At 36.2% G+C, this 15342-nt stretch overlaps 1 protein-coding gene across 13 annotated transcripts in view; it reads right to left on the bottom strand.

Moving 5' to 3' along the window:
- The window catches only part of RAPGEF6 (Rap guanine nucleotide exchange factor 6), a 213019-nt gene that overhangs the window by 23029 nt on the left and 174648 nt on the right, over window positions 1-15342 (bottom strand). For all 13 annotated transcript variants that reach the window (XM_081500219.1, XM_081500221.1, XM_081500223.1 and 10 more), the window contains 3 exons: window positions 13583-13966; window positions 6108-6319; window positions 1177-1300 (listed from right to left, as the gene is read on the bottom strand). In XM_081500219.1, the coding sequence (XP_081356345.1) occupies window positions 1177-1300; window positions 6108-6319; window positions 13583-13966 (720 nt within the window). The remainder of the gene's footprint in view (window positions 1-1176; window positions 1301-6107; window positions 6320-13582; window positions 13967-15342) is intronic.

The following is a 15342-nucleotide window of genomic DNA, read 5'->3' as shown; positions in this document are numbered from 1 at the left end:
TTGGCCCCTGGTTCTTAAGTCTTCTGCTTCTACACTGCTGAGCAATGGCACCTCTCATTACATGCAGTGATTCTCAGGGGCGAAAGTGGGCAATTGGGTAGGGAAGAGTACATATGACACACTCCTTCCTTCATACTTAGAGAATTTCTAAACTAGACCAACCATCAGGTCAACAACTTCTAAAAATAGACTCCTGAACTGTGGCTTAAACAAAACAAAAATTAAGAAAACAATCCTGACACACGTTAATTCTATCTGGTTACAATAACTCCATCTCAACTTTTAAAGAACCAAGTATTTTTGTTTCCTTAGTAAACTGTTATTTCTTTTAAGCCACTGAAATTGTGTCTGCTCTGGCAAACATTTCGTTTTTAAAGCCCTTAGGTACTAAAGCTATACACACAGGCCCAGAAGAAAATCAGATCAAAAATTAAAACCCTAGTATCTTTTCATCCTAAAAATTACTAGGAAAAGTAATTTACGTTTTACATAATTTGAGGAGGCATTTGTTACTACATGAAAAGTGAATTTTAAAAAGCATTCATAGAAGATCAGGTTAATAGTGAACACAATATTTTCATTTTTATTAAAGATACAATATCCTTGAATCTGCACTTTTTTTTTTTTGAATCTGCACTTTCTAAACTGCTAAAGAATTTACATAAGCACCATGACTTGAGACAAAGGAATATATTTTAGAAAAATAAAGTAGAACTTATATAGATATGGAACTTTAAAAATATTCAATAAAAATCAAAGACATGCAGACTAATACTTTACACATTTGGTTAGAACCAGATGAAAGTATCTGTTTTCTCTGATAACTTCAGAAAAGATCAGCAACTTACTTATATTTAAGTTAGATGACATTTTAAGTAACAATAACAATACAGAACTATCTATGTACTCAAAAAAATTAATAGAGAACTAGGGTTCAAATCTCAGTAATTCATGTCATCCTGGACACATTACCTAACTGCTCTGAGCTTCAGTTTCTTCGTATGTAAAAGGCAGGCCAATACTACCAACCTTTAAAGGTTATTATAATACACTATTACTTGAGACTGACATCTATAAAGCACTTAATACAGTGCACAATAAAAGGCAGGTGGTCAATAAATGAAAAAGATCACTTTCAATGCCACTCTGTAACACTTACACACTTCAATGCCATACCTCTGTCGGAACATCATAGCTGGATCCATGTTAGCAGAAGTCATTCGAACAACCTGACGAATTTCCTTGGCAATCATTCTGAGCTTCTCGAAATTTACCAAACCATCAACTTTGGAATCATTTCCTATAGAATAAAAGTATTTTTTTTTAACTTCCAAAATTAAAATATCTACATAAAGGTAGCAGAAGTCAAGTCATTATTCCTGGAGCCACAAATCAGAACCTTTATCAAACTGCCACTTTTGGTTTTAAGAATTGATAAACCCATATATGGTTTAATCCTGCTCCCAAGGAATGACCTAATGGGAGGAATTCTATTCCTATGGAAATAATGATTACAAATATTGGAAAGTGATAAATTGTGCATAGCTTCTAAAAGCCATTTCTTCATTACAATGCACGCACACCTAGTAAAAAGTACAGCTCCTCAATTCTAGCTCTTCAGATGCTCGGCTCACTCAGGCAGGTAACTGCATCTATTTTTTGGCAGAAAAGTTAATAAGCAGTTGAAAACTTAGGCTTCCACCAGGGGTCGTAAAGAGTGACCTTTGGGCTTAATAGTCCAGTATGGTTGCTATGGTTTACAATGATTTAAAAAATTGTAAAATGAGTTGTCAACACTTAAGAAGTGGAAAACATCCCATGAAAATAAGAATTTCTGACTTATCTGGAAGAAAAAGAGAGCGGATGGTATGCTGGAGATTAAATAATAGCACGTCTGTTTCCCACGTGGTAATAATTAGTTAAAATTAAGAGAGGGATGGCTCATAGTGACAGACATCTTCAAGTCTGCCATGCACATGCCCTTCCCCAGAATTTGAATTTACAATCATGACTTTAATCATTAAACACAAATTTGCTTGTTCATAAGTTACATATTTTTTGTTTATTAAGTAGTTCTCTGAGAAAAAAATTTTAAAACTTTCACAATGGTCTACCTTTCTTTGACAAGAACAGGAATGACACCAGACTTAGCCCACATGTGGGCCTACACAGTTCAAACCACAAGGCAAAAAATTATATGTTCAAAGGGTAATGTAACTGTTTTTTTTCCACACCTGTCTTTAACACTTGGTGTGACCCTATTTATTTCCCATGGTGGGCCCTGAGGTGTGTCTGTGGAACACCAAGTCCCTGAAGCCAAGATGGAGAACCACACGGGTCTGGAACACACAGCGGGCTCCCTTTTTGTAGTAAATGGTACCTATCTATTGGACATATAAACTGTTCAGGGTCTCAAAATGAGTTGGAAACAAAATGACAATGCAAAATACTTTCAAGTCATATAAACATGTTTTGAGGGAACATGTAAGAAAATATATTTGAAGCCTCTAATAATATTTTCTTAAGAAAAAGAAGTAATAATGAAATTAGGGGCAGTATAATTAGTAAATTAGTACAACACACCTGATGACAACAGTTCAAAAAGTTGGACAAAAATAGAAAAAAATATGTCGAGTCATCAAAAAACTAACACGGCAGTGAGGATTTGACGAAATAATGAAGATGTGTGGCAAGTTTAGCATTTCCAGTGCTCCACCTACAGGCCTTTGCTGATTTCAGAAAAGGTGATGATGAGCTGAAAAACTGAGCAGTGCCACCCTGACTTTTGAAGCTAGAGAACAACTTGAGTCTAGATAAAGCTTCAATTCTTTGGGTTGGGATCTTGAAGGGATACACACACACACACACACACACACACACACACACACACACACACACACACACACACACACACACACACACACACACACACACACACACACACACACAGACACACACACAGACACATATCCTGGAACTAAAGACAAACGAAATGTAGACTGGATAAAAGTTCAGTGTTACTTTATCTCAAAATGTGAAAACGGTTTAAAGTGATTTTGGGATTGTTAGCACTCCTAGCTGCCTGGCAGAAGCAAGTTTTAATTCTCTCTGGAGAAATGGAATATTGTCTGAAATTCTAGATTATTTCTGTACTTTTTTTATATATAACATTCATTTGGCCAAAAATAACCAGGTACATTTGGTGAAAATTTAACATGATTGAAATGCAAGGAAAAAAAAAACAGACAACAGAAAGACTCATTAAAAAAAAAAAAAAAAAAAAAAACAACACCTAGATTATGGAGTTACTAGAGACAGACATTAAAGTAACTGGTGAATATGTGCAAGGTTATAAAAAACAACACTGAGAACTCTGGTAGAAAACATGAAGATTAAAAAATGAATTTAAATTGTAAATCTGTGGGGAAAGCCCACTAACTGAAATAAGGAATATGCTGTTGAATTTAACAGTAAGTCAGACATAGTTGAAGAAATAATTTAAAAACTGGCTATTAGGCTAGGAGGAAATTCCGGAATAAAAAAACATATCCAGGTGAGACAAAATCAAAGTGCTGTACACAGCCATATAATAGCAAAACTAAAGAAAAACAGAGATAGAGAGAAGAGAATATTTTAAAGAAGCTATTGAAGGAGGGTAAGATTATTGTCAAAGGAACAACAAATAAAACTGACAGCTGACTTCTAAAAATAACAGTGGACGTCAGGAGATAATTCTGTTGTCTCAAAATGTTGAAAGATAACTGCCAATCAAAACTGTGCCTTAAGAATGAATATTAATTAAAGACATTTTTTCAGATAAACAAAAACTAAGATTTTATCACCAGTAGACTTGCACATAAGAAAATAATAATCAGTGTTCTTACAGGGAGACAAGTCCTCAACCATAGGAAAACTTTGAAATTCAGGAAGGGGAAAAAACATCACATTAAATAAATAAATATCGACTTTACTAAACAATATTAGCACCAAGTGAGATTTAAAGGCATGGCAACAACTGTATATAAATCAAGAGGTGAGAGAATGGATATTTGAATGGTCTAAGTTCTTGCACTGCCTGACACACAGAAAAGTACTAATGAATACTACTCAATTAGTATCAGCAAGTATAAATATTGTAATGTATCGTGTAACACAAGAAAATTAGCAAAATAGTGTGCAGTCAGCAAGTTAATGGAGGACAAATACCACTCACAAAAAAAACAATTAAGAGGAGCATAAACTACACGGCTTTACTCAACGGACATGAGTTTGAGCAAGCTCCAGGGTTTGGTGGACAGGGAAGCCTGGCATGCTGCAGTCCAGGGGGTCAAAGAGTCAGACACAACTGAGTGACTAAACTGAGACTACATGGCAAAAGACTAATAAATTAGGTTTTTAAAACTCAAAATGTGCTGTTCATCAGAAGATAATCTTAAGAGAGTCAAATGCAAGTCATACTATATATATATACATATAGGACCTACACAAAATCCTTAAAAGGTATATTAGAGAAAGAGAACCTTATGAAATACAGGCAAGAAATTGAACTGAATAGATAAAAGAGGACAAATAAATATACAGAAGGGTGCCCAGCCTCATTAGTAGTCAGAGAAATGAACATTACATCACATCAAGATATAATTACACACCTACTGAAATGGGTAGAAATAAAAAGAATGAATTTACCAGGTACTAGAGACAGCAAGGAACAATAAGAATGTTCATGTCACTGCCAGTGTTCCATTTTAGTGGATTAACACCAAACTGTCTCCCAAAGTTGATTGTATGAATATTCATAAATTTCACTGTGAATTATATTGAACAAAAATGCATGTGTACTATGAGATATGTGAAAGAATATTCACAGCAGCATTATTTGTATTAAGTAAACACTGGAAACTATCAAATGCTCATCAACAGACTGAAGGAATCCACTGTATTGCATTTATGTAATGCAATATCAAATAGTTTTGAATAATGAATTACAATTGCACTCAAAAACATGCAAGACTCTCATCACACAAGTCTAATGTTCACCAAAATAATCCAGAAGCCAAACCAAAACCTAAAAAAACAAATATTCTCTGTGGATATATGAAGCTCAAGAACAGGTAAAACCATAGTATTAGAAGCCAACACAAGTATCTTTGGGGAAGATGAAGGTGGTAACTGGAAAGGGGCACAAGTGAGGCTGCTGGGAGATGGCTACATTTTTTTTTTGACTGGGTGTTGGTTACCTGGGTGTTTGCTTTGTCATAATCCATTAAGTTGTTCACTTGTTTGGGGTACTTTTCTGTATGTGTTCAGTAACTAAAAAAAGGAGTTGGGAGTCTGATCTTGGTTATGTGTGAATTGAATTGGGTTCAGTTCAGTTCAGTTGCTCAGTCGTGTCTGACTCTCTGCGACCCCATGAATTGCAGCACGCCAGGCCTCTCTGTCCATCACCAACTCCCGGAGTCTACCCAAACCCATGTTCATCGAGTCGGTGATGCCATCCAACCATCTCATCCTCTGTCGTCCCCTTCTCCTCCCGCCCCCAATCCTACCCAGCATTAGGGTCTTTTCCAATGAGTCAACCCTTCGCATGAGGTGGCCAAAGTATTGGAGTTTCAGCTTCAACATCAGACCTTCCAATAAACACCCAGGATTGATCTCCTTTAGGATGGATTGATTGGATCTCCTTGCAGTCCAAGGGACTCTCAAGAGTCTTCTCCAACACCACAGTTCAAAAGCATCAATTCTGCGGCGCTCAGCCTTCTTCACCGTCCAACTCTCACATCGTACATGACCACTGGAAAAACCATAGCCTTGACTAGACGGACTTTTGTTGGCAAAGTAATGTCTCTGCATTTAAATATGCTATCTAGGTTGGCCATAACCTTCCTTCCAAGGAGTAAGCGTCTTTTAATTTCATGGCTGCAGTCACCATCAGCACACCGACATTTGTTCTTATCAATAATGTGGGGTTTTCCTAAGATTTACTACATTTAATTGGGTAAAGCTTTAGTGACTTATAATCAATAGACTGAAAAATATATTAAATACATTATAACTCTGTAGAATTAGCTGAAACTAAGCACGCTAATTTTCAAGTAACTTTCAAATACCTTCATGGAGAAATGTCATATCTTTCTTGACAACAGGAAAGAGTGGAATAATTGGAGGCTGCATGCTTTGACTACTAAGAATATTTCTGTATTTTGCCATGTTTCTGGATGGATCAAAAAGGTCCTGCAGATCTTGGAAGTGTTTCTCATACTTGCTTGGTAACTTTTCCCAAGTACCTCTGAGTCGTGCTACAGATGCCAGGTTCAAACCACTGCCAAAGATGAGAATAAAAACATTAAAAAGAGGCTTGCAAGAGAGGCAGGACGCAGGTCAGGTAAGTGTATAAACCAATTTTTTCTAATGAGGCTAAAATAAGCAGACAGTTTTCAACATGTTGAAATAAACAGTAGAAGCATAAAAAAATAAATAAAAGGGGCTCTTTTATCTTAAAACAAGAAAAACTTTCTTCAAAGGAACTACATTACATGCCAATGGTTGTATACAGTCTTTTTTTAAGGGTGCATATAAATGACAAATACTGTAAATCCATGAAACATACATTTAACTTAAAAATAAACTTCAAGCATCACAATGTTTTTGTATGTTTTACTTAGAAATAGTTTTATGGAGACATTATTTATTTGAAAGTGGTGTAAGTGATAACAAGTGCTATGTAAATATAAGGCAAGTTCTGCGACTGAAAGCCTTCTTTCTTTGAGATTTTGGCCATTCATGTCCCTGGTTTCAATACTATCATAGGTTCTAATCCTGTTGTCTGTCAGGCCTATATACTCAATGTCTCCTCTTTTGTTCTCGGCTACCTGACTTTTACCCATACCACAGAATTTAAAATGTTCTCTTGACTTATGATTTTAAACTGTAGAATTAGGATATCTTTGTTCCCTCTGTTTCTCAGAAATCATCTCAAAAACTACAAGGATGAATAACAGAAATGCAGATTTCATTCCCACCAAAACTTAAAGAGATATCTGTAACTCCTAAACACATTAGAATGGCTATCAAAAAATAGTCAAGTCAAATCTAAGTATGCAAAATGCTGAAAAAGGAGGCCTGCAGTTGAAGATTTCAATGAAAGCTGTAAACGATAGCGCTCCAAAGCAGGTAACTTATTCCAAAGGCAAAACCAGCAATCCCCTATTTGGAACAACAAAGCAGGGTCCATAGACTGATAGAATTAGGAAGGGGCTGGACTCTTGTTCTTTACCAGGGAATGTCAGGGAAAGTAAGATTTAAAACAGTGTATGCAGTGATATAACATCTTGGCTAGAAGCAGTTTAATAGTGACACAAGATAGCAGAGAGAAATCGAGTTGTAAGCAGCCATAAAACTGTGCATCTCCATTTGCTGGAGAGAAGTTAAGGGTAAAAAAATTCACATAAAAGCTCTATTTCTGCTAGCCTGGAACACTTCCCTGGCTCCTCTCCCATATGAATCTCCTGCAGATAAGATGGTATAGGAAAACTCATGTCCTTCAAAAACAAGGAATGAATAAAGGAGCCATAGCATGCTGCTACGAGGAAAAACACAGAATGAAAGATCATAAGGAAGGAAAATGTTCTGACAATAAAAACTGGGACTGAGTAATGACCCTAGTATCCATGATTCAAATGAATTAACAAAGTAAACAAAGAGCTATGAAGTGATATAAGAGTTTAGGGAAGGGACTTCCCTGGTGGTCCAGTGGCTAAGACTCTGTGCTCCCAATGCAGGGGCCCTGGGTTCAATCCTTGGTCAGGGAACTAGATCCCACATGCTTCAACGAAGACCTGGTGCAGTCAACTAAATAAATAATTAAAAAAAAAAAAAAAGAGTTTAGGGAAAAATATATATTGATTTAAAAAATTAACAAGTTCAGGAAAAACTGAAAGAAAAAAATACAACTATCAGAGAAATGAAGGCAATACTGGAACCTACATAAAGAAAAAGATACGGCTAAGATCTTGACCAAGTATCTTAAAAGGACTGACAAAAGCAATCAATGGAAATGGTCAGAGTTGAGAAAGAACGACAGAGAAAATGGGCTTCTCTGGTGGCTCAGATGGTAAAGACTCTGCCTGCAATGAGGCAGACCTGGGTACGATCCCTGGGTCAGGAAGTTCCCCTGGAGAGGGAAACGGCAACCCACTCCAGTATTCTTGCCTGTATTTCAGGCAGATTCTTCACCATGGAAGCCACCAGGGAAGCTCCCCAGGAGACACAGGAAAACCTCAACTGTAAATCCTCCCAAAGTATCCAAGAGCACCTGCAGCTCACCATGCTCAAACCTTCCACCCCTCCGCTACTGGCTTCCTGTGCAAGGTCCCAAAAGAAAGCTCTGGAAGAGAGGGAAAAAACACAGAAAACAGGCTGGAGTCTGTGGGTGAAGAAGAAACCACAAATTTGAGCTGTAGCACTATCTTTAGGAAAATAAAAGAGACATATCGGCATCTGACATGGTACATCCTAGGATACAGAGAAAACATACAAGCTTCAGAATTCTGCCCAAGAGGGAACAAGAAGCCTGGAGCAGGTGTATCCACACAATGCCAGAGAGAAAGCCTCAGAATCTGTATTAGGAATGACAAAGGATTTTTATCTCCTGAAGGCAACTCATAAAAATTAGAGAAGATGAAAGCAATTTCAAATGCAGAAAAAGCAACGCAAAACTCCCTGAATCATGAAAAAACAAGGAAACATGACATCACAAAAGTTCAATAATCTTTCAGTAATCAAAGACACGGCAATCCATAATTTACCTAATAAAGAATTCAAAATAGGTGTTTTAAGAAAACTCAATCAGCTGTAAGAAAACAGAAAGATGAGTCAATGAAATCAGAAAAACAATATATAATCAAAATACAGACATCACAAGAAAAAATCAAATGAGTATTCTGGAGTGGAAGAATTCAGAGAATGAAATGAAAAAATTGCAATAGAGAGTAGCAACATCGAGTAGACCAAAGAGAAGGAAAAATCACTGGGATAAATGATAGGAACTTTGAAATAACTCAGTGTGAGGAGAAAAAAGCAGGAAAAAAAAAATGAAGAAAGCCAATGAAGAGAAAAAAGAAAAAGAATGAAGAAAGTTGGGAAACCATTATGGAAGAAAACCCAAAAAACCCAATATACAAATCACTGGAGTTCCAGAGGGAGAAGTGAAGGGAAGGAAGACTATTTAAAGAAGTACAGCTGAGAAATCTCCAAACCTGGGAAGAGGTCTAGACATCCAAGTTCATGAACCTAATAGATTACCCCAGTATTTCAATCCAAGACAACTTTCTCCAAGACACATTATAATAAAACTGTCAAAATGAAAGAAAGAATTCTACAGGCAGCAAGAGAAAAGAAGACTGTAACTTACAAGGGAACTCCCGTTAGGCTATCAGTAGACTTTTCAGCAGAAAACTTAAAAGCAGGAGAGAGTGGACTAATATATTCGAAGTGCAGAAAGGAAAAAATTATCAGTCAACAGTACTCTATCTGGCAAAATTATCCTAGAGAAATACAAGACTTTCCCTGGAAATCAAGACCTGAGAAGTTCATAATTACTAGATCTGCCTTATAAGAAATGCTAAAAGAAGTTCTTGAAATGGAATGACACTAATAATGTGAAAAGATATGAAAATATACAATGCTCTGATAAACGTTAAGTATATAGTTAAGCTAAAAAATACTCTCAACAATGAAATGGCACAATTACTGGTAAATAAAAAAAGATCCAACTATATACTGCCTACTCAGCTCAGCCTCAAGCATATTAACCACTAAACTAGAGAATAAAGGTTAAATGACAAGAATATAAAAAACAATTCTTGCTATTACAATTTGCAAATGAACACACTACATAAAAAGGCAAATTGTGACACTGAAAACATAAAAGAGGGGGTAGAATTGTATGTGACTGAAATTTTATAAGCGTCAAATAGACGGTTACATCTCTAAGAGGTTTCGTGTTAAGTGTCATGGTAACTAACCACAAAGCAAAAACCCATAGTGGATTCACAAAAGATGAAGAATAGAAAATCAGAGCATACTACCAGGAAAAGTATCAATTCACAAAGGAACACAGCAATAGAGTAAAAAATAGAGTAAAAAAGAAAGAAGGGAATTACAAAACATCCAGGAAACAAGATGGCAGTAGTAAGTCCTTACATATCAATAGTTACTCTAGGACTTCCCCGATAGTGCAATGGGTAAGAATCCACCTGCTAATGGAGGGGACTTGGATTTGATGCCTGGTCTGAGAGGATTCCACATGCTGCACAGTGGCTGGGCCTCAGCACCACAACTACTGCCCACACTCTAGAGTCCGCGAGCCTCAGCCACTTAAATCTGCTCACCCTAGGCCCATGGGCTCCAACTACTGAGCCTGCAACTCTGAAGCCCACGTGCCCAGAGCCTGTGCTCTAGAACAAGAGCAACCACGATGAGAAGCCTACACAATGCAACAAAGTGCAGCCCCCACATGTTGCAACAAGGGAAAGCCCGCATGTAGCAAAGAAAACTCAGTCCAACCAAAAATAAATGAATAAGTAATTTTTAAAAATTACTGTAAATGTAAGTGGACTGAATTTTCCAATCAAATGGCACAATTACTGGTAAATAAAAAAAGATCCAACTATATACTGCCTACTCAGCTCAGCCTCAAGGATACAATCAGGTTCAAAGCAAATGGATGCAAAACTATATTCCATGCAAATGGAAATCAAAGGAGAACAGTGATTTGTATCAGATAAAACAGACTTTAAGCCAAAAAGAGACAAAGAAGGTCATTATATACTGATACAGGGGCCAATCTCAGCAAGACATAACAAATGTAAACATGTATGCACTCAACAGCACAGCACCTAAATATCTTAAAGCGAATACCAACAGATCTGAAGGGAGAAAAAAACCAATACAGCAACAGCAAGGGACTTCAATACCACACTTTCAGCAATGCATCAATCACCCAGACAAAAATATCAACAAGGAAATATTGTGGATTTCAACCATACTCTAGATCAATGGACCTATTGGATGCTGGCGACGACTGATGGCAATAGGTCAAGGGGTCAACAGAGGATGAGATGATTGGGTGGCATCACCGACTCAATGGCCATGAGTTTGAGCAAACTCCGGGAGATACTGGAGGACAGGGAAGCCTGCGTGCTTCAGTCCATGGGGTCACAAAGAGTCGGACATGACTGAGTGACTGAACAACAGATACATACAGGATATTCCATTCAATACCAGCAGAACGCACATTCTTCTCAAGCATACACAGAGCATCTTTCAGGTTAGGTCATGTAAGCCAAAAACAAGTCTTAGCAAATTTAATAAGACCGAAATCATACCAAGTATCTTTTCTGACCACAATTTGTGACACTAGATATTAACAGCAAGAGGAAAAATAAAACATCTACAAATACATGGAAATTAAATAATACTCCCTTGAACAAACAATGGGTCAGAGAAATCAAAGGGGAAACTAAAAAGTACTTCTAAATAAAGGAAAACGGATATACAACATACCAAAATTTGGGGGATACTTCAAGAGCAGTTCCAGGACCTAGGTTGATAATGACAAATTCCTCAAATAAATTACTTAACATAGGTAACAAGAAAAAGGAGAAACTAAGCCCATTTGAGAAATAACAAAAATCCAAGTAGAAATGAATGAGAGACCAGAAAAAACAATAGAAAAGATCAATGAAACTAAGAAAAGGTTATCTGAAATAATAAATAAAACTGGCAATCCTCTGGCTAGACTTAAGAAAACAAGAACTCAAATAAATAAAATATGCTATAAATTCCAGTCACAGGTGACTGATTCACCTGTTTCATCTCAGCTGAAAAGTTAATAGGTCCTTTATATTTTGTAATGCATTGTAATATAAAATGTAGGAATACCAAGCAATTAACTTTACACGAACTATCGAAAATGTAAATAAAATGTTCTTCATAACAAAACCAACCTCTTAACCAAAACAAAGCTTCCTAACCAAATGCCTGGCCTTTTTCATACCCATCTTGGGGCTGCTCTTCACCTTCCTGTCTCATTCTACTTCCTTGATTGTAATGACACTATCATAACTATGCTGTCTACTGTCTCTTGTATTAGTACTCTATTTCTTTGGTTGGACTCTCTTCTTTGCCCTCACCTTGAGGATGGCCTCTAAGATATGGTTTTTAGCCCTTCACCATATTCTTTGGACACTCTTTACACAGAGATCTCTTCTGGAGTCAATCAGGTTTTGGGGGGGTTTTTTTGTTTTGTTTTTTTAATGGAGTACTCCAAAACTGAGCAGGTAACTCTCAGATTCTTTACTCCATGTTTCCTATACAAACAGTTTCAATTTCTAGCCTTCGAATTGTTTATTGATGGCATCTGTGTTCCCTTGTTTTAGACTGAGCTGTTAAAAACTGTGAGGTAGTTGGTGTAAGTCCTGAATTCCACAAATGAGAAACTGGTCTTCAGTTTTCTCTTGACACACTGCTACCACATGGAAGAGGCAAGATTCAAATACAGATGCACCTGATTCTAAAGGCCACTCTATTAATCTCTATTCAGTACTTCTTCCACAATGTCTAGTTCTACCGCATCCACTGGTTAAATTTCACAAAGGAGTTTTCTGTTACCATGACAGATTTATGATTTAAAAGTTGCTATGAAGATTTTCATTTTATCTCTTGTGAGTACTAGAAAGAAATCATAATTAATTTTTTGGAGAGTGTGCACAGATGGGATTACTTACGGTAGTTATTATGCTACCATATACAAGGGCCACACTACTACTACTACTACTACTACTACTACCACCCTCCACCTTTAAAATTAGACTTATTTTAGGAGGAATCCTTCTGTGATCAGCATTGTGCTGGATGAGGGTCAGAAAATAAAGTACCTACACCTAGATTCTCATAATAAGTGAAGAGAAGGAAGAAGGTTCCCAGAAGCTCATGTAATCACCCACACTTCCTGGGTTTATAAACTTTGAAGGATTTTCATAATTCTAATGGCCCAGCTTGTTTGAGTGGCAACACATTCAATGATACCTCATATAGTCTGTGAGAGACAGGAAGAGGTCACCAAATGGCTGCCGTTATCATTTGTTGCTGCTGTGGTCACTTCAAAATAGCAGTTTTAAGTTAATGCATTAATATCACCAATTTGTAGTGCATTAATTTTTCAGTGTCAAATCACAGTGAAGCAGGTACTGCCTGATGTACAGTACAGAAGTCTGATGATAAAGACCAGGTATCGGGCATACATCCAAGAGGGTATAATCCCTCACAGGGGGAGAAAGGAAGAAAACTGAGCAGGGAACCACCTATACTTAACAAAAAATGTTTAAGTGACTGAAAGATGGAAGAAACAAAAGGAGAAAAAACCAGTATCACCAAAATGGAAAATATGTTCAATCTAACAACACTTATATAAAAATATACTCATTGAACTTTTCTTCTCCTGCCCATTTAATACCTAAGAAGAAAACCAGCTTCAAGTTCAGTATCATGACAAAATCATACAGAAATATTTGTACAAACTTACCTTATTATTGCAAACATGGAATTGAAGTTCTTACATTCTCGACAATGAAGTGCAATTTTAATAAAATGTTTAATAATCTTCATTCGTTTGAGCTGATTTGATTCAGTTAAAATCTCTGAGGCAACCCAGAATGTCTCTTGGTTTACAATGTCTTCAAATTCTTTCAAGTGAGTATTTCCTGTTTTGGACTCTAACTTAAAAAGGTCATCAATATATTCAGTAGGTTCAATATTACGAAATAAATCAAAGTCCCTCATTGACAGCTGAGTGGCCACCTCAATGGTACTGAGCTGTAGCATGGATAGCTGGCTTTCCTTAACTAGTTCTTGGGCATCTTCATCTGAACACAGGGTTTCTGTTTCCATATTATTTTTCAAATAATACCTAAAAGGAAAAAGTTGCTTTTATAAGTGATTTCACATTTATAAGAGCACTCTTCCTCTTTATCACTGTTGTCAAAACATTATTATACTGTTAATAACTTTTTGTCAGAAATGTCAGCAGAATATTCATTTAAAGATAAAATGGAAAATTAACATTTTAAATGAGAAGACTTTGAAACAGTTGTTCTCTTATTCTACCATTTAACATCTATGAATTTAAAATGTAAAAGTAATGTTGATTATACTGTAAAACTTGATGATTTTAAGAAATTATTCACATGTGTGAACAATCATGTGTATACTCTTGAGAACAAAAGTTTTAATGAGGGCTCTATAAGGATACAGGATACATAATAGGTACTATACAGAATACTTGTTCATGGACAGCATGAGTAAACTCCTGAATCAAGACTGTCCACAGTTCTATTTGGAAGTTGTTGCTGCACTCACTTTCTTAACTTTAAATTTTCAAGAAAAGCAAAGAATAATAAAACCCATACAGAATGGAAACTTCCACTACTGATTTCTCCCTTGATAAATCCAAAACTTCATTCCAGCAAATGGCATTGATCGGTAGCCATAAAAAATATCTTTATTTGCCTTTCATCTTTTTAGATGAACAATTTTATGACACTTAAAAGCTAAGAGACAAGTAAAGAATTCATAATTGGGAAATATCTTCTACAAGACTGTTGCTGCAAAAGAGGTTACATATTGTATCACAAGTGGTTTTTACTTCACTCTTTTCTACTAATAATATACAGCTTGATCTAAGCCTGAGTTTGTGCCCATTTATTTTATGCTGTCAAGGAACTATATTTATTTTTCTTCTGCCTTTAAACTATTCACATGCCTAAGAGATTACCATAAATAATGAGCTGAAACTCATATTGTAGATAATAAAATTAGATCTAATTATATTATGTTTATTAATTCAATTCTCATAACATTCCTCTGAGGTTAGTTCTATTACTATCATCCCATGTTATGATGAGAAAATTCAGGCACAGAGGAACTAAAGAACTTGCTCAAGATCACACAGCCAGGCCAGGGATTTGAATCTGGGCAGTCTTGCTCCAGGGTCCATGCCCTTAACTACTATGTACAGTCAGCAAAAGCAGAGTTAACCTATTCTCTCTTAACAGCAACCACGATGGATAGTCATTTTAAGGTTTCTAAGGATCTCTTCCTACACATGAATCTGGGTTCACTAAAAAGATTGTATTACTGCCAGAAAAAATCACTAAAAAACAAATGTTATTTTCTAGTTGATCAAATAATTTTCAGAGCACATTTAAAACACTTTTAGAGTTTTCATATATTCATAAAAGCAAAACTACTTAAAAGAACTATGTAAACTATGGTTTCTTTTCCCCA

The sequence above is a fragment of the Giraffa tippelskirchi genome, chromosome 6 (assembly GCF_054371585.1).
Source record: "Giraffa tippelskirchi isolate mGirTip1 chromosome 6, T2T-mGirTip1v1.2.pri, whole genome shotgun sequence".
NCBI classification, from domain to species: domain Eukaryota; kingdom Metazoa; phylum Chordata; class Mammalia; order Artiodactyla; family Giraffidae; genus Giraffa; species Giraffa tippelskirchi.
Note: the sequence above shows the minus strand (reverse complement) of the source record. Positions and strands in the feature narration are given on the sequence as shown.